The sequence below is a fragment of the Erinaceus europaeus genome, chromosome 2 (assembly GCF_950295315.1).
Source record: "Erinaceus europaeus chromosome 2, mEriEur2.1, whole genome shotgun sequence".
NCBI classification, from domain to species: domain Eukaryota; kingdom Metazoa; phylum Chordata; class Mammalia; order Eulipotyphla; family Erinaceidae; genus Erinaceus; species Erinaceus europaeus.
Window position 1 is genome coordinate 24900416 of NC_080163.1, and position 27851 is coordinate 24928266.

General features: G+C 41.5%; 1 protein-coding gene and 1 long non-coding RNA gene across 4 annotated transcripts in view; one reads left to right on the forward strand and one right to left on the reverse strand.

The window, feature by feature from the left end:
• Positions 1-14512: 14512 nt before the first annotated feature.
• Positions 14513-20352, reverse strand: LOC132536915 (uncharacterized). Its single transcript, XR_009548445.1, has 3 exons — positions 20012-20352; positions 19513-19636; positions 14513-15777 (listed from the first exon to the last, which is right to left on the reverse strand). It is a non-coding gene; the product is annotated as an uncharacterized LOC132536915 (long non-coding RNA).
• Positions 20353-24029: 3677 nt separating this feature from the next.
• ZNF475 (zinc finger protein 475) overlaps positions 24030-27851 on the forward strand; it is a 92394-nt gene continuing 88572 nt past the window's right edge. The window contains exon 1 of one of the 3 annotated variants that reach the window (XM_060177463.1): positions 24030-24184. Coding sequence is in view for 1 of the 3 variants with exons in the window: in XM_060177468.1 (XP_060033451.1) it covers positions 24145-24150 (6 nt within the window). In the remaining 2 variants the exon portion in view is untranslated. The remainder of the gene's footprint in view (positions 24185-27851) is intronic. The other 2 variants (XM_007527540.2, XM_060177468.1) reach the window with 2 other exon arrangements.

The window sequence follows — 27851 nt, forward strand, 5'->3', positions numbered from 1 at the left end:
TAGCAGCAGCAGCAACAACAACAACAACAACAACAACAAACCTCCATGGAGCTGTGCTTTGTGGGTCTGTCTCTCTATCTCAGTTTTTCATTAAAAAAAAACAAAACAAAAACTGAATTGGACCAGCGTGATGCTTCAGCAGTAACATACATGTGAGAGACTTTGAGTTCCATCTCCAGCATTAGAAAAAAAATAACTTTGTGGTGGAGCAAATACTCTGCTTGCATGATGTCATGGGCTCAGTCTCCAATACCAAATCATCTTCTTTTTTCTTTACTAACATTTTTTAAATTTATTTTTTAACCAGAGCACTGCTAAATCCCAGCCTCTAGTGGTGGTGGAGATTGGATCTTTGAACCATCGAAGTCTTAACACATAACCACTATGCTATCTCCCCAGTCTGTCCCAGCACCAAATAAATTAGTGGAGTGATACTCTCTCCCTCTCCCTCCCCCTTCCTCTCTCTCTCTCTCAGCACACATGCATGCATGCACGTAAGCACATATGAATTTAAAATTGTAACAAACTAGGGATGAATTTCTCTTCCAACAGCACAAGAGTGGCTATCCTGTGCTCCTTGAATACCATTCCCAGGTTTAGCAATTCTGTGGCTATATGATACAGGTTCAGCTTTGGGATTGCTTGGTTACACTTATCAGTTCAGCTTATGTAATATGTAAGAATTATTTGGTTGCACAATCAAAAAATATGGAAACCAATGGCACAAGCTGTAAAGGGATTTATTACACTAACAACATAAAAGGTCTGGAATTAGCAGTGTCCCAGAAGTAATTTCAGTGGCATGATGGCATTGAAGAATAGACCACTGTCAATTCTATCATTCACCACTCTCCATTTGTTGGCTTCCACTTCTCCAGAATACAAGATGACTGACAAAGTCCATTCTCTTTTCCTTCTTCAGTTCTATTCAAAAGCAGAAATCTAGAGGAAAGGACAGGAAGCAGTTTCTCTGCTTGTATTTCCTGTTCAAATCAAAGAAGAAAGCCTTTGCCAGGAACCCTTTAATATCTTTATACTCAAATTATAGTCATCAGGACTGTAGCTTCTGCCATCACCTGGGAACTATTAAAATGCAATGTTCTGGACCCCATCCTAATTACTGATGCAGGTCCTACACTTAACAAGCACCCCGGGTGGCTTGCGTACATAGTAAAGTTTGAGAGGTACCGCTATAATATTTTCTTGTGTATTTGCAACTCAAGCATGCTGATATGGTAAAAGGGAGACTGGAAAAGTAATCTTCTCTTTTTATGCTCTAGCGGAAAACAAGGAAAGGATAAATGAGGAGGGGAATGGTTACTGATGTCACAACTCATGGAATCTATCACCATGTTGTCCCAGGATAGAGTGGCACAGAAGTCCATGTCCCTTAGCTCAGAACTATCCACTATGACTGTCAAATTCTTGTAGCCTGTGAAACCTGCCCAGAGGAGAAAGTACTGGCTCCCTCATGGTAGTTTTAATAGCAGGTCAAGACTTTACCCATGTGATTTTGGAAAGGTTTCTTGTTTTTACAATCTTGTGCCTTAAGAGTACTGCTTAATGAAGGAAATTCAAAGGAAAAACACTAAAGCTAGTATAATTGAAAGGAAGGTTAAAGAATTGTGGAATAGTAGGTTCTTTTCAATTTGGGTTGGTATGAAAAATTTCTTTTTCACTAGAGCACCTGATTAAAAAAAATCTATTTTCATGTATATCCTTTTTCTTTGCTATGCTTTTGCTTTTTGGCCTTATTGAAAATTTACTAAGTAGGTTATCTGTGGATATGAAATAACTGACTTGGAGGATTTGAGTCTAATTCTAATATCGAGATTTGTCCTGTTCCAACTTTGAGCCATTAATAAGCTAAGTCTTCCTTAATGCTTCTTTTATTTAAATATATTTAATTTATTTTATTTTAATAAAATAGAGAGATCCATAGTGATAGATATGGAGAGAAGGATAGATCAGAGCACTGCTCAGCTCTGACTTACAGTGGTGCAGGGGATTGAATTTAGAAATTTGGAGACACAGGCATGAAAGTCTACAAAAACTGTTTGTTATGCTATCTTCTCTACCCCTAGTATTCATAAAATAGAATTTTAAAGAACTTTCTAGTCATTCAAAATAGTGAAGCATAAGAATAAGTGGCATACAGAAAAAATAGTAAAATAAGGGGAAAATGTGGAATGTTTCTCAATGCTAGGACAAAGGCCAGTTGGCTCAATATGAACCTATTGTGATTTGACTCCCAGATGATTATGAGATGGCATATATGTGGTAATATAGAAATAACATGTCTTCTTTGTTCTAGAATACCACTGCACATTCCTTTGAATCTTCCTAAATCAGTGATCTTGTTAACCAAATCAAAAGTTAGCATTGTTTGCTACTCAGAAAGCCAGTTAACTAAGAGGAAAGAGTTGGTGTGAAAAAAGTATATTTAATCAGATTCTAGTGAACAAGAGAAGATGTTAGATTTGTGTTTCAAAAAGAAAATCATCTTATTCTCAGGATGGGGCTCAGGGTTTGTAAAGAGTAGTGGTTCATCAGGGCAGAAGGAGTCAGTCACTTTATCATTTAACCAATACTATTATTTAGCCCTGAAGGTGGCAGAGTGAAGAAAACATCACATTCTCAGACATGAGTTCTTGAGTTCAATCCCTGGCATTACATGTGCTCTAGAATGATGCTCTGGTTCATTCTCTATGTGTGTGTATCTTATTTTTTCTCTCTGTCTCTGTCTTTTTTCCAGACAGATAAATCAATCTTAAGAAAGTCTTGTCATGAGGAATGGATCCCCAGGATTTGGTGGTTCATAAACATCTGAGATTAAACCATCAAACAATATATTTCCCTGGATAGACTCCTAGTAATATCTTTTCCTAAAATTCTACAGTGATTGACTCCTAGTTTATATGCAGAAAGCAAGATGGTATCTGTGAAGTATGCTCACTTATTATTATTTTCCCCACTGGTTACTTAGAGGGTATTTTGAGACTGAGCTTTGAGAGATATAATATCAACCAAACCTTATCTTCTTTCAGTCAACAGAAAACTTGCATTCCTATCTAGCTTATGCTTTCTGTTTGATGGATCAAATTGGGTCTAACTGCAGAGGAGCAGAAATGTTTACAAGGACATAACAAATACAATACTCTGACTTAGACACAGTGAAAAGTGTGATGATTCCCAGAGGGAAAGGGGGTGGGGGGCCATGAGCAAAGGGGGATCATTCTGAGAGGGTAAGTGCACTAGAACTTTAGTAATTGGTGTGCTGAGGCTGATTCACACAGAAAAGTGTGAGGCTGTGCTCTTGAACTTTTTAAAAATTTTTTTTAAATTTTTTATTTAAGAAAGGATTAGTGAACAAAAACATAAGGTAGAAGGGGTACAACTCCACACAATTCCCACCACCCAATCCCCATAATCCCCCCCCCCCCCCCATGGTAGCTTTCCCATTCTCTAGCCCTCTGGGAGCATGGACCCAGGGTCGTTGAGGGTTGCAGAAGGTAGAAGGTCTGGCTTCTGTAATTGCTTCCCCGCTGAACATGGGCATTGACTGTACCTCCCTAACACTTCCTCTCCACTATTCCAAGCTTGGGAACCATGATTGCTCAACAAATTGTTTGGCCTCATATGTTAACTCTCTTTTCAATCACCAGGTTCCAGATGCCACCTGGATGCTGGCTAGGCTTCCCTGGACTGAAGACCCCACCAATATGTCCTGGAGCTCAGCTTCCCCAGAGACACACCTTACTAGGGAAAGAGAGAGACAGACTGGGAGTATGGACCGACCAGTCAACGCCCATGCTCTTGAACTTTTATAGGACTGTGAGAAAGGAAAAAAGGAGGGCATGTCTGCAGGGTAAAAGCAAAGGGGTCTTCAGTCCCAAGATGGTGATAGTTTGATTTCCTGGATGCAGAAGACACACTGCAGAATGTGTCCAGCCATTGAAAGTGCAAAGCGACTCAGAAGTGGTATGCAGGCAGGCTCAGAGTGGGAGCTCACTACAACATTTGGCATGTTTTGGGTGCACATAGTTCTCATCGAATTGGCTAGGGAGGGCCTGCCTGAGATCTGCTGGCAGACAGAGGTACCCACTAAAACAACTGTGACTTTGAATAAAAAAATCCAAGCCCTGGGTGCCAAAGCAAACTTGTGAAAATTGTCCACTTTCAGGCAACCTGGATAAAATCCCAAGAGGGCTGAAGTTAATATTTAAAAGAGACTCTCTGTAGGAGCCAAAAGGCATAGATCCTCAATTTATTCGAATACAAGTCCTTGTAAATGGCAAAGCCGGAAGTGAGCCAAATTTGCATTTCATACCTGGAGTCTGGATTAGGCTCAGCTCAGTCTGGCCATTGAAAACAAAGAGGCTCCTTGGTCCTTCTTTGAATTGCTAAGTGGCCATTACAGCAATGTGGCAAAACTGGTTCTTCAATAATAACAATAATAATAATGACAGTAATAAAAGTGCTGATTAACTGGAGACCTTGGGAGAGTCTTGATTTTAATTCTTCTAGATAGACTGTGTTCATTGAGCTCAAAATATTTTTAGCCAAGTCAGAAAGCAAATATGAAACTAGAAGCCTTAAGAAAACATACATTTTTTTCTTCTTGGGGACCTGGATTTCAGATCCTCATCAAGTGCGAATTGTATTCAGTCTGTTTGGTGGTAAATCAGAATGTCATCACTTGACCTTGGCAGAACTACCAGGTAATGAGGATAAAAGGTGTACGGGACAATTTGTGTTGACCTGAGTCATGAAATTTTCCTTCAGCAGCACGAATGTGTCATCTGTTTTGTCACAGCTCATCTTGAGTCATAGGAGCTGTGGTGATCATAGAGAAAAAGAGAAAGACTCTGGCCTGCAGGCCAGGAGGCAACATTCACTCCTAGGCAAGCATCTATAGGTACATAGGCTTTCTGGAAAGATGCACAAGAAACTGACAACAGTCTGCCCTAATCTTAGGTCCCTGAGGGTAGGAACCTTATGAGTCAGGAGTGGGGAGAGAACTTATTTTTTTTCACACATAGATTTTGCTCAGTTTTGTATTGTATGTTTACTGTTCATTCTAGAAAAAAAACATCATCATCTTAAAGAATCAGGGCAGGCAAGAGAGGTATACTTGGTTAGTGTACTCGCTTTGTCGTGGGTTTGAGCCCAGCCCCCATCCCACTGAGGGGAACTTTTGTATTATGGTATCTTTCTCTCTCCATCTGTCTATATCTTTCTACCTGAAAAAAGTCAGCCTGGAGCAATGAAACCCCAGTAGAGGCCAAGTAAATAAACCCCAGCAGAGGCCAAGTAAATAAAGAAATAGCATGGGAAAGACTATGGCTTTATCCACTTTATAGTAAACTGTATTGAAAAATTTCTGCCTCCAAATCTTAGATGCCCTGTTTCTAAAGTGAAGTGGAAATAGCCCATGGGAGTGGGGAAAGAGCATAATGGTTATGCAAAATGACTTCCATTCTAGAGGCTCTAAGCTCCAAGGTTCAGACCATATCACTACTATAAGCTCCAGCCAGGAAAAAAAAAACAAAAGTTCATGTTGCTTAAAGCAGAGAACACCTCAGTTACAAAGAAAGTTTCCAATTGAAGGCAGATGTCAGAGAGATAATAGTTTGTTGATAGTAACATGAACCCAAACCAGTATCTCACTGCCTTCAAAGTTCAAACTCCAGCTGTTGTGTATTGAGCAGCTGCATCCAAGTAAGTGAGGAAAAGAAGAAGCTGTAAAGACAGGTCAGCAGGATGGTTAAAGGTTCAGAGCTTTTTTACTCATTTTTACTACCCACTTTGGTATAGCTGTTGCAGGCAAGGTAAATCATATCCTCTGCCAATTTTTGGATGGGATCATTTGCTTTTTTGTTGCTAAGTTTGGTGAGTTCTTTTTAAAAAAAAAATTTTTTTTTATTTAAGAAAGGATTAATTAACAAAACCATAGGGTAGGAGGGGTACAACTCCACACAATTCCCACCACCAAATCTCCATATCCCACCCCCTCCCCTGATAGCTTTCCCATTCTCTATCCCTCTGGGAGCATGGACCCAGGGTCATTGAGGGTTGCAGAAGGTAGAAGGTTTGGCTTCTGTAATTGCTTCCCCGCTGAACATGGGCGTTGACTGGTCTGTCCATACTCCCAGTCTGCCTCTCTCTTTCTCTAGTAGGGTGGGTCTCTGGGGAAGCTGAGCTCCAGGACACATTGGTGGGGTCTTCAATCCAGGGAAGCCTGGCTAGCATCCTGATGGCATCTGGAACCTGGTGATTGAAAAGAGAGTTAACATACAAAGCCAAACAAATTGTTGAGCAATCATGGACCCAAAGCTTGGAATAGTGGAGAGGAAGTATTAGGGAGGTACTCACTGCAAACTCTAGTGTACTTCTGCTTTCAGGTATATATTTTGCACTAGTTTATAGATGCGTGTGAACATAAGCTCTCTCTCACAGAAACTGGTGTATATCTAGGTTTTGTTTCTGGTAAGATAAAATGATTCAGTTTCATTCTTCTGCATGTTTCAACCCAGTTTTCCCAGCACCATTTATTGAAGAGAGCCTCCTTCTGCCATTTAATACTTTGGACCCCCTCATCAAAAATTAGATGTCCATAGGTGTGGGTGTTTAGTTCTGGGATTTCAATTCTGTCCCACTGGTCTGTGTACCTATTTTTGTTTCAGTACCAGGCTGTTTTGATGATGATGATGGCCTTATAATATAATGTGAGATCTGGGAGCATGATGCCTCCATTTCTGTCTCTTTTCCTCAAGATTGTTTTGGTCATTCAAGAGTTTTCTGGTTCCAGACAAATGATTGTAATTTTTGTTCTATTCGCTTAGAGAAGCTTGGTGGAACTTTGATGGATATCACATTAAATTTGTATATGGCTCTGGGGAGAATATTCATTTTGATGGTATTTTGATGATATTAATTTTGATGATCTTCCAATCCATGAGCATGAGAGGTCTTTCCATTTCTTGGTATAATTTTCTATTTCTTTGAATAGTGACTCACAGTTTTCAGTATACAAATCTTTCACTACTTTAGTCAGGTCTGTTCTTAGATATTTTATTGCAACAGTGAATGGGAGTGATTTCTGGATATCCTCTTCTTTGGACTTATTATTTGCATAAAGAAATGCCACTGATTTTTGTACATTGATTTTGTAGCCTGACACCTTGCTATATTGCCTAATGATTTCCAGTAGTTTTCTGCTGCATTCTTTAGGTTTCTCTGTTAATACTATCATATCATCTACAAATACTGAGAACTTAACTTCTTACCTTCCAATCTGTATTCATTTGATTTCTTTCTCTTGCCTGATTGCTATGGCAAGAACTTCCAATACTATGTTGAAGAGTAATGGTGATAGTGGACAATCCTGTTGTCCCAGATCTGAGGGGGAATGCTTTCAGCTTCTGTCCGTTGAATATGATGTTGGCTATAAGTTTGCTGTATATGGACTCCACTATCTTGAGGAATTTCCCATCTATTCCCATTTCTTTGTAGCATTTTGAGAATGAATGGGTGTTGGATTTTGTCAAAGGCTTTCTCTGCATATATAGAGATAATCATGTGGTTTTTGGTTTTGCTTTTATTGATGTGGTAAATGACATTGACTGACTTACATATATTGAACAAGCCTTGCATTCCTGGAATAAATCCCACCTGGTCATGATTAACAATGTATTTTTTTAATATACTGCTGTATCGGGTTGGCCAGGATCTTGTTCAATATTTTAGCATCTATGTTCATGAGAGATATTGGTCTGTAGTTTTCCTTTTTTTTTTTTTTTTTTAATTTTCCCCCTTTTGTTGCCCTTGTTGTTTATCATTGTTGTTGGGTAAGACGGAGAGAAATGGAGAGAGGAGGGGAAGACAGAAGGGGGAGAGAAAGATAGATACCTGCAGACCTGCTTCACTGCTTGTGAAGCGACCCCTCTGCTGTTGAGGAGCCTGGTACTTGAACTGGGATCCTTATTCTGGTGTGCGCTTAACCTGCTGCACTATCACCCAGCCCGCCTATTTTTCCTTTTTTGTTGTGTCCCTATCTGCTTTTGGAATCAGGATGATGTTGGCTTTAAAGAAGGTGGAAGGGAATGTTCCTATTTCTTCGATCTTTTGGAAGAGCTTTAAAAGTATAGGTATTCACTGTTTCCTGAAGGCTAATGTCATAGAGATAATTGTTTGTTGATAATAACATGAACCCAAACCAGTATCTTACTGCCCCCAAAGTTCAAACTCCAGTTGTTGTGTATTGAGCAGCTGTATCCAGGAAGTAAATGGGGAAAGGAAGAAGCTGTAAAGACAGGTCAGCAAGATGGTTAAAGGTTCAGAGCATAGAAGGGGTAAGTTCCCACCTCATTTTTACTTTAGCTGGAAGCCCACTTTAGTGTAGGTGTTGCAGGCAAGGGAAATCAAAGGGTCTAAGGGTCTCCTTTGAACTCCTCTGGTTGGATCCATAGATGAATGTCTTCAGTGAAGAATCACAGGAGACTTCGTCAGGTTTCAGAAAAGCAAGTGTTTATTAAAGCAAACAGGTATAGACGAGAAAGATATATGCACTTCTAGGCCCTCAAGAGTGCAAAAGTTCCGGAGTTTCCTGCCCCTTCTAATTTTATACTGAGTCTGGGGTTGAGGTAAGTGTGTTAAATCGCAAATATGCTGAAGCATGCTGGTTTCAGGGATCTGAGTCAACCCCCTCTGTAGTGAATAACTTCAGCCATGTCTTTTTATTTATTTTTATATTTATTTATTTTCCATTTTTTTGCCCTTGTTTTTTATTGTTGTTGTAGTTATTATTGTTGTTGTCATTGTTAGGACAGAGAGAAATGGAGAGAGAAGGGGAAGACAGAGGGGGGAGAGAAAGATAGACACCTGCAGACCTGCTTCACCGCTTGTGAAGCGATTCCCCTGCAGGTGGGGAGCCAGGGACTCGAACCAGGATCCTTAAGCCTGTCCTTGAGCATCGCATCACATGCTGTTGTTAAAATTTTGGAGGCTCTTGCCGGCTGGGTTGGCTTCGTGGTGGTGAACAGAGACGCGGAGACAACGGCTGGGCAGGGAAGCTGTATTTCTTTATTCAGGAACAACGATTCATAAACTAAGACAAACTAATCACCAAACAGAACTCTGCTGTCTCTTTGTGGCGGCACAAGCACTCCCTCTTACTCTGTAACTCGGGAACTCTCCAACTCTGGAACTCTGGAACTCTGGTACTGGGGAACCCTCTGAAACTCTTCCACTGTGGAACTCTCTCTTACTCTGTAACCCTGAAACTCTCGAACTCAGGAACTCAGGAACTCTCGGACTCAGAAACCCTCTCTTGGGGTTCCTTGGGGCGGGGCCAAGCAGGCCCACGAAATTAACAGGACTGATCCAATTCTCTTGGCGGGGGAGGGCTAGAACAAACCAATGTAAAGCATACGACAATTCCCCCTTTTCTTTTTAACTAAATGACTATAGTATCAAGGGTGTGGGGTGAACAGAAACATATATAACAAAACCAGCATGTTGCCAAGGGAAGGCCTGAGGGGGTCATATCTGAAAAAAAACATTTCTTGCCTCTGGGGGGCTACTTGCCTCGACGGGCAATTGCATGGGGGCGGGGAACGGCCTAGAGTCCCACAGGCAGCTGGCTGCAACTTACTTACTATGAAACAAAACTTGTTATTAGCATATCTACTGCATGATCCAACGTTTCTAATAGAGAAGGAATTTGAGACTTTTACATATCAACAACATCTTTTAACCTTTTGTTACACCCATTCAAGATGGAGACACACCCTAGGTGTGGGCTGGAGAGGAAACCTCAGGCATGAGAATAATTAGCATAGCCATTGTGCGATCTACCATTTCTAATAGAGAAGGTAATGGAGAGTTTTACATATCAACAAGTCTATTTAACCTTTTGTTTAGACTAACTTAGTTAAAATATATTGATTGTTAACTAATTTTTACCTCAGACTTTAAATGTAAGTTAATTTTATCTTTATGAGAATTACATTGAAAACCTTTTTCATTTAACTTTGACTAGTAAGAATTTAGCCTTAAAGCTACTGTTTACCAAACTTTAAACATACACATAAACATGGTCATTATTACACAAGGAGAGAAACCTTTGTTACGAAGACATGTCATTTTAAACACGAATTTAAATCTGTACTGTCTTAGTTGTTGGGGGGGGGGGGTCACCATCTGGAGATGGCTTCCCGTGCAGCTTCACTTTTAGGAATTGCAGGTTGCGATCTCTGCACAAATCTCTGCGTACTCCAGCTTGTCTGCCTTCAGACCGGACCGGTGGCTGGAGATCTCGTGTGCCCAGTTTCAGCAGGGAGCCCGGGGGTCCGGGAGGCCTGGGATGGTTCCAGAATTCATAGAAAGAGGGCAGGCAGGCCATCTTTGTAGAAGGCGTGGGTCTAGGTGCCCAGGGGTGGCGGCCATGATAGGCCGCCGCGGCCCTGCCCCATGGCCCTGCCATGTCTGCTGCCCTGCTCGCAGTGGCCGAGCAGTGTAGAGGGATCACGAGTCCAGTGCCCTGCGCCACGCTGTGGAGAGCCGGCTCCTGTGGGCTGGCCTCGGGCTCTTGCGTGTTGGCCTCGGGCTCCAGGGGCTCTTGTGTGCTGGCTTCGGCCTCCTGCGGGCTGCTGGGCTGCTGGGCTGCGGGGCTGCGGGGCTGTGGGGCTGCGGGCGCGGTGCGCGGGGTTGTCTGGGCACAGCCGGCTGGCTGGCTGTTTAACCAGGTGGAAACAGCAGCTCCGTGCCTCGCCTCCCGCCCGCTGGCTCTTCCTGCTGGCTGTTCCGAGTTCGCCCGAGAGAGTGGGAACCACAGAGTGGTCCAGAGATAAATGTTCCAGAAACAGCAAAACAGTCTCATGAAGAAAGAGCAGAGGCCTTTGGAGATCTCTTCACAAGCAGAAGAGAAGGCGATAGTGCATAGGTAGCCAAATTGTCTTCACTTATCTGAGAGATGCGCAGGTCAGGTCCACGTGGGCGCCATTTGTTGTTAAAATTTCGGAGGCTCTTGCCGGCTGGGTTGGCTTCGCGGTGGTGAACAGAGACGCGGAGACAATGGCTGGGCAGGGAAGCTGTATTTCTTTATTCAGGAACAACGATTCATAAACTAAGACAAACTAATCACCAAACAGAACTCTGCTGTCTCTTTGTGGCGGCACAAGCACTCCCTCTTACTCTGTAACTCGGGAACTCTCCAACTCTGGAACTCTGGAACTCTGGTACTGGGGAACCCTCTGAAACTCTTCCACTGTGGAACTCTCTCTTACTCTGTAAACCTGAAACTCTTGAACTCAGGAACTCAGGAACTCTCGGACTCAGAAACCCTCTCTCGGGGTTCCTTGGGGCAGGGCCAAGCAGGCCCACAAAATTAACAGGACTGATCCAATTCTCTTGGTGGGGGAGGGCTAGAACAAACCAATGTAAAGCATACGACAACATGCGCTTAGCCCATTGTGCTACCGCCTGACCTCCCCTAAGTAGCTTCTAACACAGCTGCCCTACACCTGCCCAGATAACCTGTCTCATGTCCTCCTGTAACTTAGCTCTGACCTCACAGCTCAGAGCATGCACTTGCCCTGGGCTCAGACAGCCCCTCACTTTATTCCACCCACTCCTACTTCATTACAGCATTTGCAGGAGGAGTTCCTGGCTTGGTTTTTCACTCTTGCATTTTCCCTAAGCTGGCTTGTGCTCTGCAGGAGTGTTTTCACGATTAGTCACATAGGATGGACTGTCTGAGTGTCTGAGTCTAACTGCTCAGGGACAGTGATATGGAAAAGAGTGTAAATTTTAAAGTCAGGCTGGTAGGCCTGGCTTGCACATCTCAAAGGTGTCCTCACTTGTTGGAGTCAGAAGTATGACTAAGCGACGGCTTCCTCTGTAATGTCATCTCTGAGTTATGCACCCGGAGTCTGAAAAAAGCCCATTGACACAGTCTATTCTGGAAAGCAAACCTTCTCATTCGAATACACAGAGGATCCAGAGCAAGAGGCTGGAAGTTGGCACCGTTAACATTTTGGGCCACAGAATTCTATGTGAGGCAGAGCCAGCATTTTACTTTATAGGATATTTAGCAGCCTCCGTTCCCTAGAGTCCAGTTTTACTCTCTCAGCCCTAAATGTATCAACCCAAAATAACTCTAGACATTGACAAATGTCTCAGGGGAGGGAGGGGGAATTAGCAGTGGTTAAGAACTTCTGATTCAGAGTATGATTTTCCTATTGAATTTCATATTGTCTCATACCAGAGTCACACTAGGGTGTATGTCTGGACAAAAAATAGTCTCTCCCCGCCCCCAAACCCCTGGTGTCCTTTTCCATATGCCGGTAATCCAGTTTTATGAGGCAGCTGGCTAGGGTAATCAAGACTCAGTCTCCCCAAATTTAAAGCTTTCAATGTTCAAGGAAAGCCTCTGCAAGGCAGATAAACTTGAGCTTGCTGCTATAGGTCAATCCTTTGGGAGAGCTTTCATGTGCTGCTTGTCTAACTTCATCTTCTGCATGTCAGCAGAGAACTGCAGGTGGTCAAGGAGTCGGGGAGAGAGACAGTTATGCCCACACAGTGGAGAGAAATCTCAGCAGTAGCAAGTTGTCTGCTAGGATACAGGGCACCCAGCAAGAGCCCACCACCTGCCTGTCCTCCCAAGTCTGATGATACTGCACTCTCTGCTAACTACTGTCACTATGGAGGCACTTACTCAGTGACCTGTGGCCCCTCTACCAGACACAGGGCTGTAATGTAGGCTTTGGACCCTTTACTTATTGGGCAGATTATATTTATGCTCACTAGGTCTTGATTTTGTACTCTTAAAAAAATCAATGGTTTGATTAAAACAGAGGTCCAAGAGGTGTAGTTCAGACTGCATAAGTTGCGTGCCTGAGGCCATGACTCAGTCCCTGGCACCGCATGTCTTAGAGCAGAGCAGGGCTTTGGTCTCTCCTGCTCTATAAGTCAATAAATAAATACAGCTCTTTAATCATTGAGAGATAGCATAATGATTATGCAAAAGATTCTCATATCTGATGCTTTGGGGACCCAGGTTCGATCCTCAACATTACTACAAGCCAGAGTTTAGCAGCATTCTGGTATCTCTCTCTCCCTCTCTCCCTCCCTCTCTCTCTCTCTCTCTCTCTCACACACACACACACACACACACACACACACACACACACTCTCTCTCTCTCTCTCTTTCTCTTTCATTAAAATAAAATAAAATACTTTTAAAAATTAAGAGGACAGGGGTAATGATGGTTCGTCTAGTAGAGTAGATATGAGTGAACACCCGGGCTCCAGTCCCCAATATCCACTTGCAGTGGGAAAGTTTCACAAGATGTGGAGTAGTACTGCAGGCATCCTTCCTCCTCTCTACCTTTCATTCCCTCCCCTTTCTCTGTCTCTCACCCTCTCTCAAAAGAGAAAGAAAGAGAAATCAGTGGCCACCAGGAGTCACTGATTGTAGTTTTTATACAAACAATGGCCACAAATGGAGTCTTTATACTGGCAATGAGTTCTAGCAATAAGCCTGATGTCAAAAACAAACAAGAATAATTAAAAAGAATAGGCAATTTTCTGATAGGCAGGAGAATGACAGTGTTAAATTCAGCAAAATATTTTCAAACAAAGGAAATTGAGAAAAACTCTTGGATGAGTTGACCAGGAAGGCTCCAGTAATATCTGAAGATGCTTCAGTGAAGGAAGAGGATAGAAATCAAATGGTCCAGCTGGGGCCCTAATTGGGGAATCCTGAGATTCCCAAACAGACTTGATAGGCCTATATCTCCAATAAATCCCTCTCTCCATTGTTACCGGTCATTTCTATCAGGAACAACAAAATAAACCCCTTTGTGGGCCCCCATAGGACCTTGCCCTCAACTTGGATCAACAATGGTAGAGAATGTTCCATCCTCTGAAAGGAGGATGGACAACATATTCTGTGCTCTACCTGAGGAAGATGGGTCTACACTGGGGCAGTATGGAATGTTCCTACTCATGACCACAGAATGTGAGCTCAGATCTAGAGGGATGCAGAGGTCACACAGGCTCCTAAGCTAATTATGGGCCCCAGATCACATCAAACCGATGGGGTTTACAGTCAACAATATTTCTACCCCTTTCCCATATTAGAGAGCTACTCTCTTCCCTGATCCAGCTTTCTGGTCCTTTTTTCAACCATGACATCATCTCCCCAGACAATAATTAGGATCCACCTGCATATCAGATTTCAGGCTCAGGCAAAAACAAAACAAAACAAAACTAAACAAAAAAACCCACTAGTATAGCTACAGGCCCTTTGAAATATAACTAAAATATGCCTACTAGCTATCTACAAATGGAGGACCGCCCCCCAACATTTCATCTACACTATTCCAGCCTTTAGGTCCATGATTGTTCAACAATTTGTTTGGCTTTGTATGTTAACTCTCTTTTCAGCCACCAGGTTCCCAGATGCTAGCAGGATGCGACCAGACTTCCCTGGACAGACAACTCCACCAATGTGTCCAGGAGCTCTGCTTCCCTAGAGCCCATCCCCACTAGAGAAAGAGAGAGACAGCCTGGGAGTATGGATCAGCCTGCCAATGCCCATGTTCAGTGGGGAAGCAATTACAGAATCCAGACCTTCCACCTTCTGCACCCCATAATGATCCTGGGTCAATACTCCCAGAGGGATAAAGAATAGGAAAGCTATCAGGGAAGGGGATGGGATATGAAGGTCTGGTGGTGGGAACTGTTCGAAGTTGTACCCCTCTTATCCTATAGTTATGTCAATGTTTTAATAAATAAAAAATAAAAAAAAATAAATAAAATAAATAAATAATAAATAAAAAATAAATAAATAAAAAATAAAAAAAAAGAAATCAGCTTGTCCATAAGAAGTTTAAAAATGACGATATACAGAGAATGTGGTGTGTGTGTGTGTGTGTGAGTGTGCGCGCGCATGTGCATGCGTGTGCCCTTATAGGTAGTAACACAAAAGAGTGTGGCACACATAGCAGATGCTTTTGCCAGCAGGGTTATCTCTGGAGCTCAGTGAATGTAGGATGAAGCCACTGCTCCTGGTGGCCATTTTTCCTCTTCCCCCTTCTTCCTCCCCTTCCTTTTTTTTTTTTTCCTTTTTATTTGATAGGAGAAATTAAGAAGAGAGGGGGAGATAGAGAGAGGGATGTCTGCAGCAAGATGTCTGCAGCACTACTTCACTGCTTCTGAAGCTTCCTCCCATTGTCTTCACCCCCTGCAGGTAGAGACTGGGGGTTTGAGTGCATGTCTTTGTGCATAATAAAGTGTGCTCAATTTGACTGTATCATTGACTGGCCTTTATTTATTTATTTATTTATTTATTTATTTATTTATTTATTTCCAACCACTTTTTTCCTCTTTATTGGGGGATTAATGTTTTACATCTGACAGTAAATACAATAGTTTGTACATGCATAACAGGTCTCAGTTTTCCACATAACAATACAATCCCCACTAGGTCCTCTGTCATTCTTTTCCAGGACCTGTATTCTCCCCTCCATCCACCCCAGAAACTTTTACTTGGGTGCAATACACCAACTCCAGTCCAGGTTCTGCTTAATGTTTCTCTTCTGATCTCGTTTATTTATTTTTTAAGATGTGAAGTTTATTTATTTTCATGAAGGAGAAGCCAGAGCACTGCTCAGCGCTGGCTTATGGTAGTGTCAGGAATTGAACACAGGACCTCTGGGGCTTGAGGCATGAATGTTTGGTGCAGTATCTCTTCATTCTATTCCCAGCCATCTAGATTTAAAACAAACAAACAAACAAACAAAAACCAAACAAACAGAGAGTTCCTGAGACTGTCTGAAGGTCAAGGGAAGAAAGTCAAAGGTGCTAAAGAGGAGGGATTAACTAGAGGAGTGAGTTACCAAAGAAAAAACACCCCTTCCCCCAACACTTATGGAAAGAATGAGAATCAGAGGAAATTCCCTTGCAAGTTACTGCTTTCATTTAGAAGGTTGAAATGTCCTTCAGAAAATTCACGAGAAGGTAAAATATTAGCCTGTTATCAGCCATGATCTGGATGCTGTAATTTAAACCATCTTGAGAAATCTGTGAGTAATAAACTAGTGATTAAATATTTATTAAACATTTATCGTTCACATGCTGTAAGGCTTTGGACTCATGCCAGTTCTCCAAAAGAGAGACAAAATTATTTCAAAATGTTTATGTTACATTAAGTAGAAGATGTTAAACATTAATCTGGTCTTAACATCTTGTAAATTTTAGTCATCTTCAAGCAAGTTGGTCATTGTGATCTCTCCCTTTCTTTCCATAGCTGAGGCTTCACTCACTCCTCCAGGATGATTTTTTTTAGTTAGAGAGGGAGAAAGAGAGACATAGAGATAGACAGAGAGAGAGAGAAAGAAAGGAAGAAAGAAAGATAAGTAGGTATATAGATAGATGGATAGATATAGATATAGGTAGATAGATAGGTACCAACAGACAGACTGTAGCACCCATACTTCCTCCAATGTGGTGGGGGCTAGGATCGAATCTGGGTTGCACACATGGCAAAGCAATGCACTATCCAAGTGAGTTATTTTGGCAGTTATGATCCTATTTAACAAAAAAAGCTGAGAGCCCACACTCAGTGGGCAAACATACACTGAGCACCTACTTTGTTCATGTTGTGCCCTATTCTGATTTAATGTGGTACGTAAACCACTTCATGTCATCTGCTAAGGTGGCTTATCAATTTAAAAGCCATACCCATCATTTCTTTCAACTGAAGATAGTTGGCTAACACAGATGCTATTTTGAAGTTTAACTTAGGTGGGGAGTTCTTTTTCAATATTAAGACCATTCAAATCCATAGAAAGTGTAATACATTTACTGCCCCTTTTAGACAAGTTTATTTTTCTCTGGATCTTAGTGCAGGGACATTTTGCTCTGCTAATTTTTTTTTTTTTTTGTATGACCTAGACAGAGTTCCCATGGATTCTATGGCCTTCTGATCATTTTTTCTGCATAGCAGATTGAGCATAAGATTATCTGAGGCCAGCAATGTCAGATCTTTTGAGATTTGAAATCTCTAAGACATGCATTCCTAAGCAGATGGGGTAGTAAAAATTGGTTTTGGGGGGGTGACATGATCTTAGATAACACATTGATTTATGGACCACCCAAAAGCCAAATGCATAAGTGAATACAACATTTATCTAATTCCATGGGGGTAGAAATGGGCTAGAAAAAAAGTGTATGATGACCTGATGAGGAATAGAATTGAACTTTCTCTTGATGGACTTAATGTAGTCGATAGAGATGCTTATTTATAATGAGGCACACCTGAGACTTTTGTAAAGTTATTTTGCAGTGTGCTTCAATAAATATATATGGCATATTGCACCAAAGTAAAAGACTCTGGGGTGGGTGGTGGTGGGGGTGGGGTGGAGAATACAAGTCTAAACAGGATGACAGAGGACCTAGTGGAGGTTGTATTGTTTTTTGGAAAACTGGGAAATGTTATGCATATACAAACTGTTGTATTTACTGTCAAATGTAAATAATTCCCTAATAAAGAAATTGAAAATTATATATGGAGATGACAGGAGAGTTACAATAAAAAAAAAAAAACTGAAAAACAGCTCCCCAGGGTGAGGAGTCCTGGGTTAAGATCTTCTGAGCAGGACTATGAGTTTGTTTTACTTTGAAGGACACTAGCTTTACATTTTAAAAGTCTACTTAAAATGTTTCCTCTCCCATTTCTTTCTGAACTACCTCAGGGTGTTTTGTGTGATGTTTAAAATATAGGCATATTGAAATTCAGTGCAGTCTATAAAACACAGCTTATGGAAAGGCTTTTTTAAAAAAATCTTATGTATTAATTTATTTTGGAAAAGCTTTGATACAAAAGCCTGTCTTATATTTTTTCTTAGACATTTTTTAAAAATATATTTTGTTCTTATTGATGCCTTTGTTGTTGGATAGGACAGAGAGAAATGGAGAGAGGAGGGAAAGACAGAGAGGGGGAGAGAAAGATAGACACCTGTAGCCCTGCTTCAGGGGAGCTGGGGGCTCGAACTGGGATCCTTACTCCAGTCCATGCCACGTGCATTTAACCCGCTGTGCTACCACCCAACTCCTACAAAAGCCTGTCTTGAAAAATAGCTATCCTTGGAAGTCAGATTATTCTGAGTGGCGTCTGGGCAGAAAAGTCTTGCAGGAGGCAGTAGAAGGAGGCTCACAGAGTTCCAGTAAGTCATACATTGCTTTAAAAAATATATATATATGTATATATATATATATATATATTTATTTATTTTTGGTAGGACAGAAACTGAGAGGATAGGGAGATAGAGAGGGAAGTAGAAACAGAGAGACCTACAGCCCTGCTTCACTACTTGTGAAGCCCCTCTCCCCCCACCCCCCAGCCACATTTGGGGCCTGCCAGGAGAGCTTGAACCCAGGTGCTTGTGCATAGTAATGTGTGCAGTCAAATGGGTGAGCGATCATCACGTAGCCCCTAAATCATACATTTTAATCCCAGATGAGTCCTTCAATTAAGGGGTAAGTCTTTCAAAGTCCCTGACCTCCTGCAGATTCCTCATCATAAAGTTAAGATGTTAAAGCTTCATTGTGTAGGGTTGTTAAAGGATATGAGATAACAGATGTCAGGTCACCCACTCTGAGTTGGGTTGTTAAAGTGTGGTAAATTAATTATAGAGTAGAAGCAGGCTGGGGTAGACAGCATAATGGTTATGCAAAGAGCCTCATGCCTGAGGCTCTGAAGTCTCAGGTCAGATTGAACCCCCCTCCCCCATTAGTGCTCTGGTTAAAAATAACTAATTAACTAACTCATTAAATAAATAAATAAATAAACAGCTGCATTTGGAGTAGAAGACAAGAAGATGCCCAGTGAGCCTGTTTTGCCTAGCTTTTTGCAAACATTACTGCTGTTAACAACAACAACAACAACAACAAAATCTTGCCCACAGGATGATGCTTGTTTGTTACCACGGGGGTTATCCCTGGGGCTTGGTGACTCCACAAAGATACCACTGCTCTCAGTGGCCAGGCCCTTTTAAAATAATCTTTCATTTATTTTAATGAAATAAATAATAGATATTGCTCAGCTCTGGCTTATGGTGGTGCTGGGAATTAAAGCTGAGATTTTACAGTACCAGGCATGAAAGTATTTTGCATAACTATTATGCTGTTTCCACAATCCCTCTTTATTATTTGATAGAGAATGAAAGACAGAGGTAATAGAAAGGGAGCAAGCGGTAAAGACAAGATGGGACTGGGCCATAGTGCAGCGGGTCCAAGCTCCTGGCTCCCCACCTGCAGGGGGGGGGGTCGCTTCCCCAGCAGTGAAGCAGGTCTGTAGGTGTCTTTCTCTTCCCCCTCTGTCTTCCCCATCTCTCTCGATTTCTCTCTGTCCTATCCAACAACAATGACAACAATAACAGTAACAATAATAACAACAATGATAAACAAGGACAACTAAAGGGGGAAAAAGACAAGGAGAGATACCTGCTCCTGAAGCTCCCCTCCCCCTGTGCAGGTGAGAATGTGGGGGCTTGCACCCAGCTCTTCATAGTAACATGTGCACTCTACCAAGGGAGCCATCTGCCAGGGGGGCTTTTCTTGCCTGGTACTTTAAAAGTTCAAAGGCTGATCAGTAGTTTTCAGGATAAGATTCTGGCTTTGCGTCAATGAAGAAACATCTGGACCTTTAGAAATAGTGGCCAAGAGCCACATTTTTTCTCTTCCATAGAGTCACCATGATTTATACCCTTAATGAAAGACTGGGGGCTTGAGCAGACACCACCCCAGCTGTGGCTCTATGAAAGGGAAAGAAGCCAGGCTTCCTCTGGTGGGGGGTGGGGGTGGGGGGAGGGTGAGAAGAGGAGGACCAGGAGGTTGGGGGACTGACCTTATCCTGCAGCGACATCACCAGGACTGATAGCCAGTTGCTTGGGATGACTGTGTAGTGATTTGGGGTGGGAGAAACTCAAGAAAGTCCACCCACCATCAGCTCTGGTGAAGTAAGGGCCTCTGGGGTCTTTGATGTGATCTGGGGTTGAGGGTCTAGAGTGGGGTGAGAAGAAGGAGCACAGCTGGAAATTCCTGGTTGCCCACCCAGCAGATGGGAACAGTTGAGCTTGTCTCCATGAATCCTGGGCTCTTCTGCACCCCAGTGTTATAACTAGGGATGGGTCGGTGTTCTTCATATGTCTGGGGCTCAAGCAAGCAGCGTACATTGTGCTGAGCACATTTCCCCTTGATTTTTTTTTTTTTTTTTTAAGTCTGTCTGAGACTTATGGGCAATGGAATCCATATGCCTCTGCTTCGTTTACACTGCAATCGTCAAAAGATTGTGTTGTAAGAGTTATTTGATGTCCCAGATGCCTTTGAGCTTGAGTAAAAAAAAAAAAATAAAAGTTTCTATTTAAAGGTTTTTGGAGAGGGAGGGAGGGAGAGAGAGAGAGAGAGAGAGCAGAGAGAACTAGGAATTCTCATTTTTACAATGAAATAGTAAATTGGAACACAAAGATATTAAATTGGAGCTCACCAGTTCAAGGCAAGGAACTTGTCTTATCATGCATGCAGCCCAAGTTTGAGCCCTAATACCATTTAAGAGGTAGCGTAGCACTCTTTTCCAGTCAATTTCAGAAGCAGCTAGTATGAAGGCATAAAAATAGCTGGCTGGCTGTTTGGTATCCACATCAGAAAAGAGCAGACTGAAAATGTGCCACTGGCCTCCCAGTTCCCACACATGCCCATCTGGAGAATATGGTCTTCCCAGACCTCCTGAGAGCAGGACTTCAGATTCAGAGCAAGGGTTCTTGTCCTGGTCTAGCTGGAAGTAGACATTGTCCCCATGTACTCCTGGGGTTGTCCTCTGCCTTTTTTTTAAGTAAAAATATTTATTTTTATTTCTATTAGTGACTTAAATAATTACAAAATAACAGGGGTATAATTCATACCATTTCTACCACCAGAATTCTGTGTCCCCATTCTCTCCATTGGGAACTGCAGTGGTTCTCCCAATGTCCTAGATATGGGTTGATTATTATTTCTATAAATAAATATCTGTATCTCCATTTTTTCTATGGTCTTGCCTTCCCTTCCATTTTAAGTCACACCTACACCTTTTACTACTTCTAAATGTCTTTCCTTTTTTCCTCTTCTCTCTCTGGGTCCTGATGGAATTTGGTTTCAGAGCCCTCCAGTCATCTTTCACTACCATTTCTCCCCCTCTGGGAGTATGGACCAAAATTCTCTTTTGGGGCGTAGAAGGTAGGGGTTCTGACTTCTGCAATTGCTTCTCTGCTAGACATGGGCATTTGCTGGTGGATCCATACCCCCAGCCTGTTTCTATCTTTCCCTAGTGGGTTAGGGCTCTGAAGAGGGGAGGTTCTGGGGCACATTGGTGAGGTCATCCTTTGCCTTATCTCAATAACCAACCACTGCACAGAATAACCACTGGACTGAATATTGTGTTCATACATTTGACACTATGTTTATATACTGTACATTATCTTTAGATAAATCTTTCAGTTGGTATCCAATAGGGCCACAAGAGCACACACTTTGTATAAACTAAGAAATATGTGAACTAGTAATCTGTAGACTGATAACAAAGGTAAACACAAAAGTTTTCTTACCCCACCTCAGTCACTCTCTCTGCAGACCCTAAGTCATTCTAGGCTTGCTTTGTCAACTATGGATGCATTGCTAGGATTTCAGAAAAATACCCAGATCACAACTATTTCTTGTGGGTCTGCAAGATAGATTACTTGGATGATGCACTTGTTTTTTCCTGGGCATAACCTAGGTTTGAGCCTGGAAGCTTCCATACTGTAGTGGCTTTCTCCCTGTCTCTTCTTTTTCTATCTGAAAAATTCAGTCTGGAGCTGTGAAACCTAAGCGTTGACAACAACAACAAAGACAACAATAGCAATAGCAGCAGCAACAAACTATTTTATTCTGGAATATAATTGACATAGATTTAAATCACTGTACAATATCTATGTATTCTATTTTTAAGAATTGTGAAATGTTAAGGTATGGGACTATTTTATCCAGTGGAGTTATTTATTTATTTATTTATTTATTTATTTATTTACTTATTTATAAAATGGGAATATTGACAAGACCATAGAGTAAGAATGGTATAATTCCACACAATTCCCACCACCAGAACTCTGTATCCCATCCCCTTCCTTGATAGCTTTCCCATTCTTTGTCTTTCTGGGAGTATGGACCCAGGATCATTATAGGATACAGAAAGTGGAAGGTCTGGTTTCTGTGACTGCTTCTCTGCTGAACATGGATGTTGACAGGTCAATCCATACTCCCAGCCTGTCTCTCTCTTTCTGTAGTGGGGCAGGGCTCTGGGGAGGCGGGGCTCCAGAACACATTGGTGGAGTTGTCTGCCCAGGGAAGTCAGGTTGGGGTCAGGATATTATGTGGAACTTGGTGGCTGAAAAAACATTGAGTTACAGAGCAGATCAAATCCAATGGAGTCTCAAGACTGTTCAGTCTGAACTTAATTCAGCATAATCAATAGTCCTTGTATGTCATTGGTCCTGGGTTTAATCTTTGGTACCATCACTAGCCAGAGGTGAACAGTGCTCTGGAAGAGAAAAAGTGAAATCTGATTTTTAATAATTCCATGAGTTACCTGGAAAGAAACTTAAGGATCTCAATTCAGCGGTTTGGAGGCAAGGAGAAGGTTAAAGAATCATAAAGGTTAGGATAGTTTTTATCCTATCTCCTATCATAAGGAAAAGATAATACTATGTGTTTTAGTCTCATCACCCATGATTATCTATTGTCAACCTTATGATGTGTGTTCTTTGAAATCAGCACATACGCAGAGTTTAATGGGACCAGACTATTTACTAGACTTTGTGGCTACTCTTTTGCACGTAGCAATACATTATAGACTTTTCTCCATATCAGTAAACTTGTTTCACTTCATAAGCTTTATTGTTTGTATTTTATTGTAGGATTATGCAAGAGTCAGTTTAGTGTCTCAACTGTTTTTAATATGAAGTTTAAAAAGTCATCATTTCAGATACATGTAAAAATGTTAACCTTAGGTTTTAAAAGATGTTTTCCAATGTCTTATCACACATCGGGTAATAAACTATAACCTATAACTCAGGATGGGTAATACCTAGTAGAACACACACATTGCCATACGTGAAGACACAGGTTCAAGCACCCCATCCCCACCTGCACGGGGGAAGCTTCCCAAGTGGTTAGAGCAGTGCTTCAGGTGTCTCTTATCTCTCTCCCTCATTATCTCTATCTTTCTCAAAGAAAAAGGGATAAAAAAGTCTATCTTCTTGCTGCTTGTATTTTAACCCAAGTCAGGGAGTATAGCCATCAGACTTCTTATACAAACAATGCTTTTTAAAAATATTTATTTATTTTCCCTTTTGTTGTCCTTGTTGTTTTTATCATTGTTGTAGTCATTATCGTTGTTGTTATTGATGTCGTTGTTATATAGAATAGAGAGAAATGGAGAGATGAGGGGAAGACAGAGAGGGGGAGAGAAAGATAGACACCTGCAGACCTGCTTCACCGCTTATGAAGGGACTCCCCTGCAGGTGGGGAGCTGGGGGCTCCAGCCAGGATCCTTACACTGGTCCTTGCACTTTGTGCCACCTGAGCTTAACCTGCTGTGCTACCGCCCAACTCCCACAAACAATGCTTTTTTAAAGACACTAGAAAAACTCAGTATGATAATCAGTAGTATCTTTTACTTCCCCGCCCCCTCTTAGAGAGAAAAAGTTGTATTTCTGCCACCTCCCTTTGCCAAGAAGAAGCTTGTAGTTTCAGTTCACCTTCCTCTCCTTGTCTGATGCTTAGCCCAGAGGTGAGTCCAGAGCTATTAACACTATTTCTGAGTTCCTTTGTTTTGGATATTTCCCACTCAGTTGCCTTAGAACTCAAGTCTGTCTCTTTTGTTGATAGGTTGCCAGGAGACATCCAGGCGACAGAGGCTAGGGTTCCTGTTGTTGGCAACCTCCCAGACTCTCCGGACTCCCACAAGAGAGGATGTAAGATCTGGAACTCATAGCAACTCTGCTCCCATTCCCACCAGCCCCTGCCCTGAAGGGCTCAACAGGCCATGATAAAAGCCCAGATATGAAGGTAAGAAACAAACATTACAAGGCCAGGCTCTCAGGTATGTTTGTTCTCAATTGTCTAGCCAACCTCAATCTTCCTTGCCTTTTGGCAAACATGGGCTGCTGATTTCAATTCTGATCTCTTTGGCTTCTTTCTCTCTTACAAGTAGGAACCCAATATTTCATTGCTGTAGAAAAGGAATCCAAAGAACAGTATTAGTCATTAAGTAAAAGAACTCAGGAAAAAATATTTTACTTCATTTACCAGCAATAATATGAACTATGAATGAACAGCTCTCATGCTTAAAAAAATGAATTCCACCGAAGGGATGAATAAATAATATTCCTCAAAGAAAAGCAGATAAGCTGTGCATTTTTTTATTTCTTTATTGGGGAATTAATGTTTTACATTCGATAATAAATACAGTAGTTTGTATATACATAACATTTCTCAGTTTTCCATATAACAATACAACCCCCTTTAGTTCCTCTGTCAACCTTCTTGGACCTGTATTCTCCCCCGACCCACCCCAGAGTCTTTTACTTTGGTGCAATAGCTGTGCATTTTTTAAAATACTTTATTTATTTATTAATGAGAAAGGACGAGAGAGAAAGAACCAGATATCATTCTGGCACATGTGTTGCCGGGGATCAAACTCAGGACTTCCTGCTTGAGCGTCCAAAGCTTTATCACTGCTCCACCTCCTGGACCAACCACAAGCTGTTCATTTTTATACTTGCTGGGGCATCACCACTCCAGCTTGCCTTTTTCAGATAGAGAGAGAGACAGAGAGACAGGAAGAGATGAAAAGACACCACAGCATAGAGACTTCCCTACTGTGGTGGGGGCTGGTTTTGAACCTAGGTGGCAAGTAGAGCAGGGCAGGCACAACTCCTATGTGAGTTATCTTGCTGAGTGATAAACTACAGGCATGTTTTTTTCAGGAATATATATATATATATATGTATTCCTATATCGATTTATAAGCATGTTCATATGCATATATATTATAGATTATTCATGAAAGTACAATGATATTAACAACTATAGTTGCTCAGTTGCTCAGTTGATTAGGTGGAATTCTCTACTGAGAGAACATTTATATGAAGTGGAATGTAGCTATTCTTAATTTTTCTTTTTTCCTCCTACTCCTCATTCTCCTGCTCTTCCTTCTCCTCTTTTTCTCTTTTTAATATTTATTTATTTATTTATTTATTCCCTTTTGTTGCCCTTGTTTCATTGTTGTAGTTATTATTGCTGTTGTCACTGATGTCCTTGTTGCTAGATAGGACAAAGAGAAATGGAGAGAGGAGGGGAAGACAGAAAAAGGGAGTGAAAGATAAACAACTGCAGACCTGCTTCACCACCTGTGAAGCCACTTCCCTGCAGTTGGGGAGCTGGGGGCTCGAACTGGGATCCTTGAGCCGGTCCTTGCACCACCTGTGCTTAACTTGTGGTGCTACCGCCCGACTCCCCTTGTTGGATAGTATGCCAGCTCCCCCTGGCTTCTGCTTAACCATATGCCTATATAGGGATAGATTTAATCCCATTCAAAGCTTTGGTCTATTTACATAAATCACTTTTACATTTACATAAAGCACTCCAGGGCATTGGTGGTTCAGTGATAGGATTCTCACCTGCTCTGCCCCCTCCTTGTCACACTCTGATTTTCACCAGTCACTTTTCTCTCCACCCTCTCTATGTCACATCCTGTTTCCACCCTACTTGGCAAGTATATATAAAGACAGCATTGTGAGTTTTAGGGTACTTGAGTTTAGCTTAGCTCATCTTAGATTGTGCTGCGTCCTGCATGAATAAAGAGATACTGCCTACAGCTCAACCATGAGTCCCTGGTCGTCTGTTACCCGCCCGTGAAGCCAGCCTGGTGAAAACAACATAACCCGTCGAAAACAACATCCCCTCTTTTTCTTCTATTTTGTTGTGGTACCTTGTGCATATGTGATTTCACACTCACAGGCCAATAGTTTCACTTTTTGTTTCATATATGTAAATACACACACACACACACACACACATATATATATACACACACGCACATACACATATCTAACTAGCTAGCTAGCTATATAGCTATATATATATAGAAAGAGAAAGGGATATCACAACACCAGAGCCTCCCCTGGTGCCATACTACTCCATGTGAAGCCAGAGTTTAAATCTGTACTTTACACATGACAAGATATGCACTCTACCTGGTGAGCTACCTTCAGATTCTGAACTTAACAGTCTTAGATTCAAGTTTGTAAAAATTGATATTTTGGGCTGGGGAGACAGCATAGTCTTTCTTTCTTTCCTTCTTTCTTTCTTCCTTTCTTTCATTAGTGATTTAATATTTAAAATATAGTGAGACAGCAGTGTTTATGCAAAAGATTTTTATGCTTGAGGCTCCGAGGCCCCAGATCAGTCCCCAGCACTAACACAAGCCATAGATGAACAGTGCTGTGGTGTCTCTCTGTGTGTCTTTCTCTTTGATTAAACACAAATAAATAAAACATTACAATAAATAAGTAAGGATAATTAAAAAATAAAGTTAAGCCACACTTAACTCATTCCATCTGGGCTTTGGAGCTTCAGGCCTGAAAGTCTGTTTGCATAACCATTATGCTATCTACCCTCCTATCTGGGCTTTCAATTTCTAAATAATTGGTGGTGGGAACTATGTTAATCTATACTCCTATTAACCTATTAGTAAACAAATAAATAAATAAGAAAAAAGAACAATAAAAAACTTGTTTTACAGAAATGCGGTAATACTTGATCCCTTTCATTCGATCTTTGCTCCATAGGCATTCTGTTCTGATTTCTCTCACTAAAGAATCATTAGGCCGTTCGTGAACCTTATGTGACTAGCATCATGCAGTGTACGTTCCTGGATCTGATTTCTTGGGCTTAGCAAATTGTGTTTAAGAAACAGTTTCCCGTTGCTGTTTATATAGGTACTGTTGCATTGTAGACTCAATCCACATTTGTTTATCAATTATCCTCCCATCAACTGGGCCTTGGTTTGTTTTTCAGTATGGGCCTTCTATAACAAAAGTTGCTATAAACATTCCTCCCTAAGTCTCTTTGTTGAACATATGTTTTCATTTATCTTGATTTTAATCCTGGGCTCGAAACTGATGGATGATGGGGGTAGATGGGTGTTGAACTTTATAATGGCTATGAAATGATATGTCATTTTGGTTATAATTTCCATTTCCCTGATGACTAATGAAGTTGAGTAGTTTTACTTGTTGGAGATTGTTAACTCTTTTTCATTAAGGCTCTGTTTACATTTCGGGCACTTCAAAAATTAACTAATGGGAGACTGGTTGGTAGTGGTCTTGGTTGAGTGCACATGTGACCATGTGCAAAGATCCAGGTTTGAGCCCCACTCCTCACCCGCAGGGGGGAATGTTTCCAGAGCAGTGAAATAGGTCTGCAGGTGTCTGTCTTTCTCTGTCCCTCTTGAACTCCCCTGTCTTCTCAGTTTTTCTCTGTCCTATCAAATAAAATAGAAAAGCATAAATAAAAAAATTAAATTAACTAGCGGGGAGAAGAGGGAGAGAGAGAAAGGGAGAGGGAGAGGGAAGGATGGAGGGAGAAAGAGAGAGAGAGAGAGAGAATATGAGAGATTCTACTTGGTTTAAACGTATGCAGTGCCAGGGATATAATCTGGGACCTCAACTTAGCAAACATGCACTCCTACCACTGAGCCAACTCCC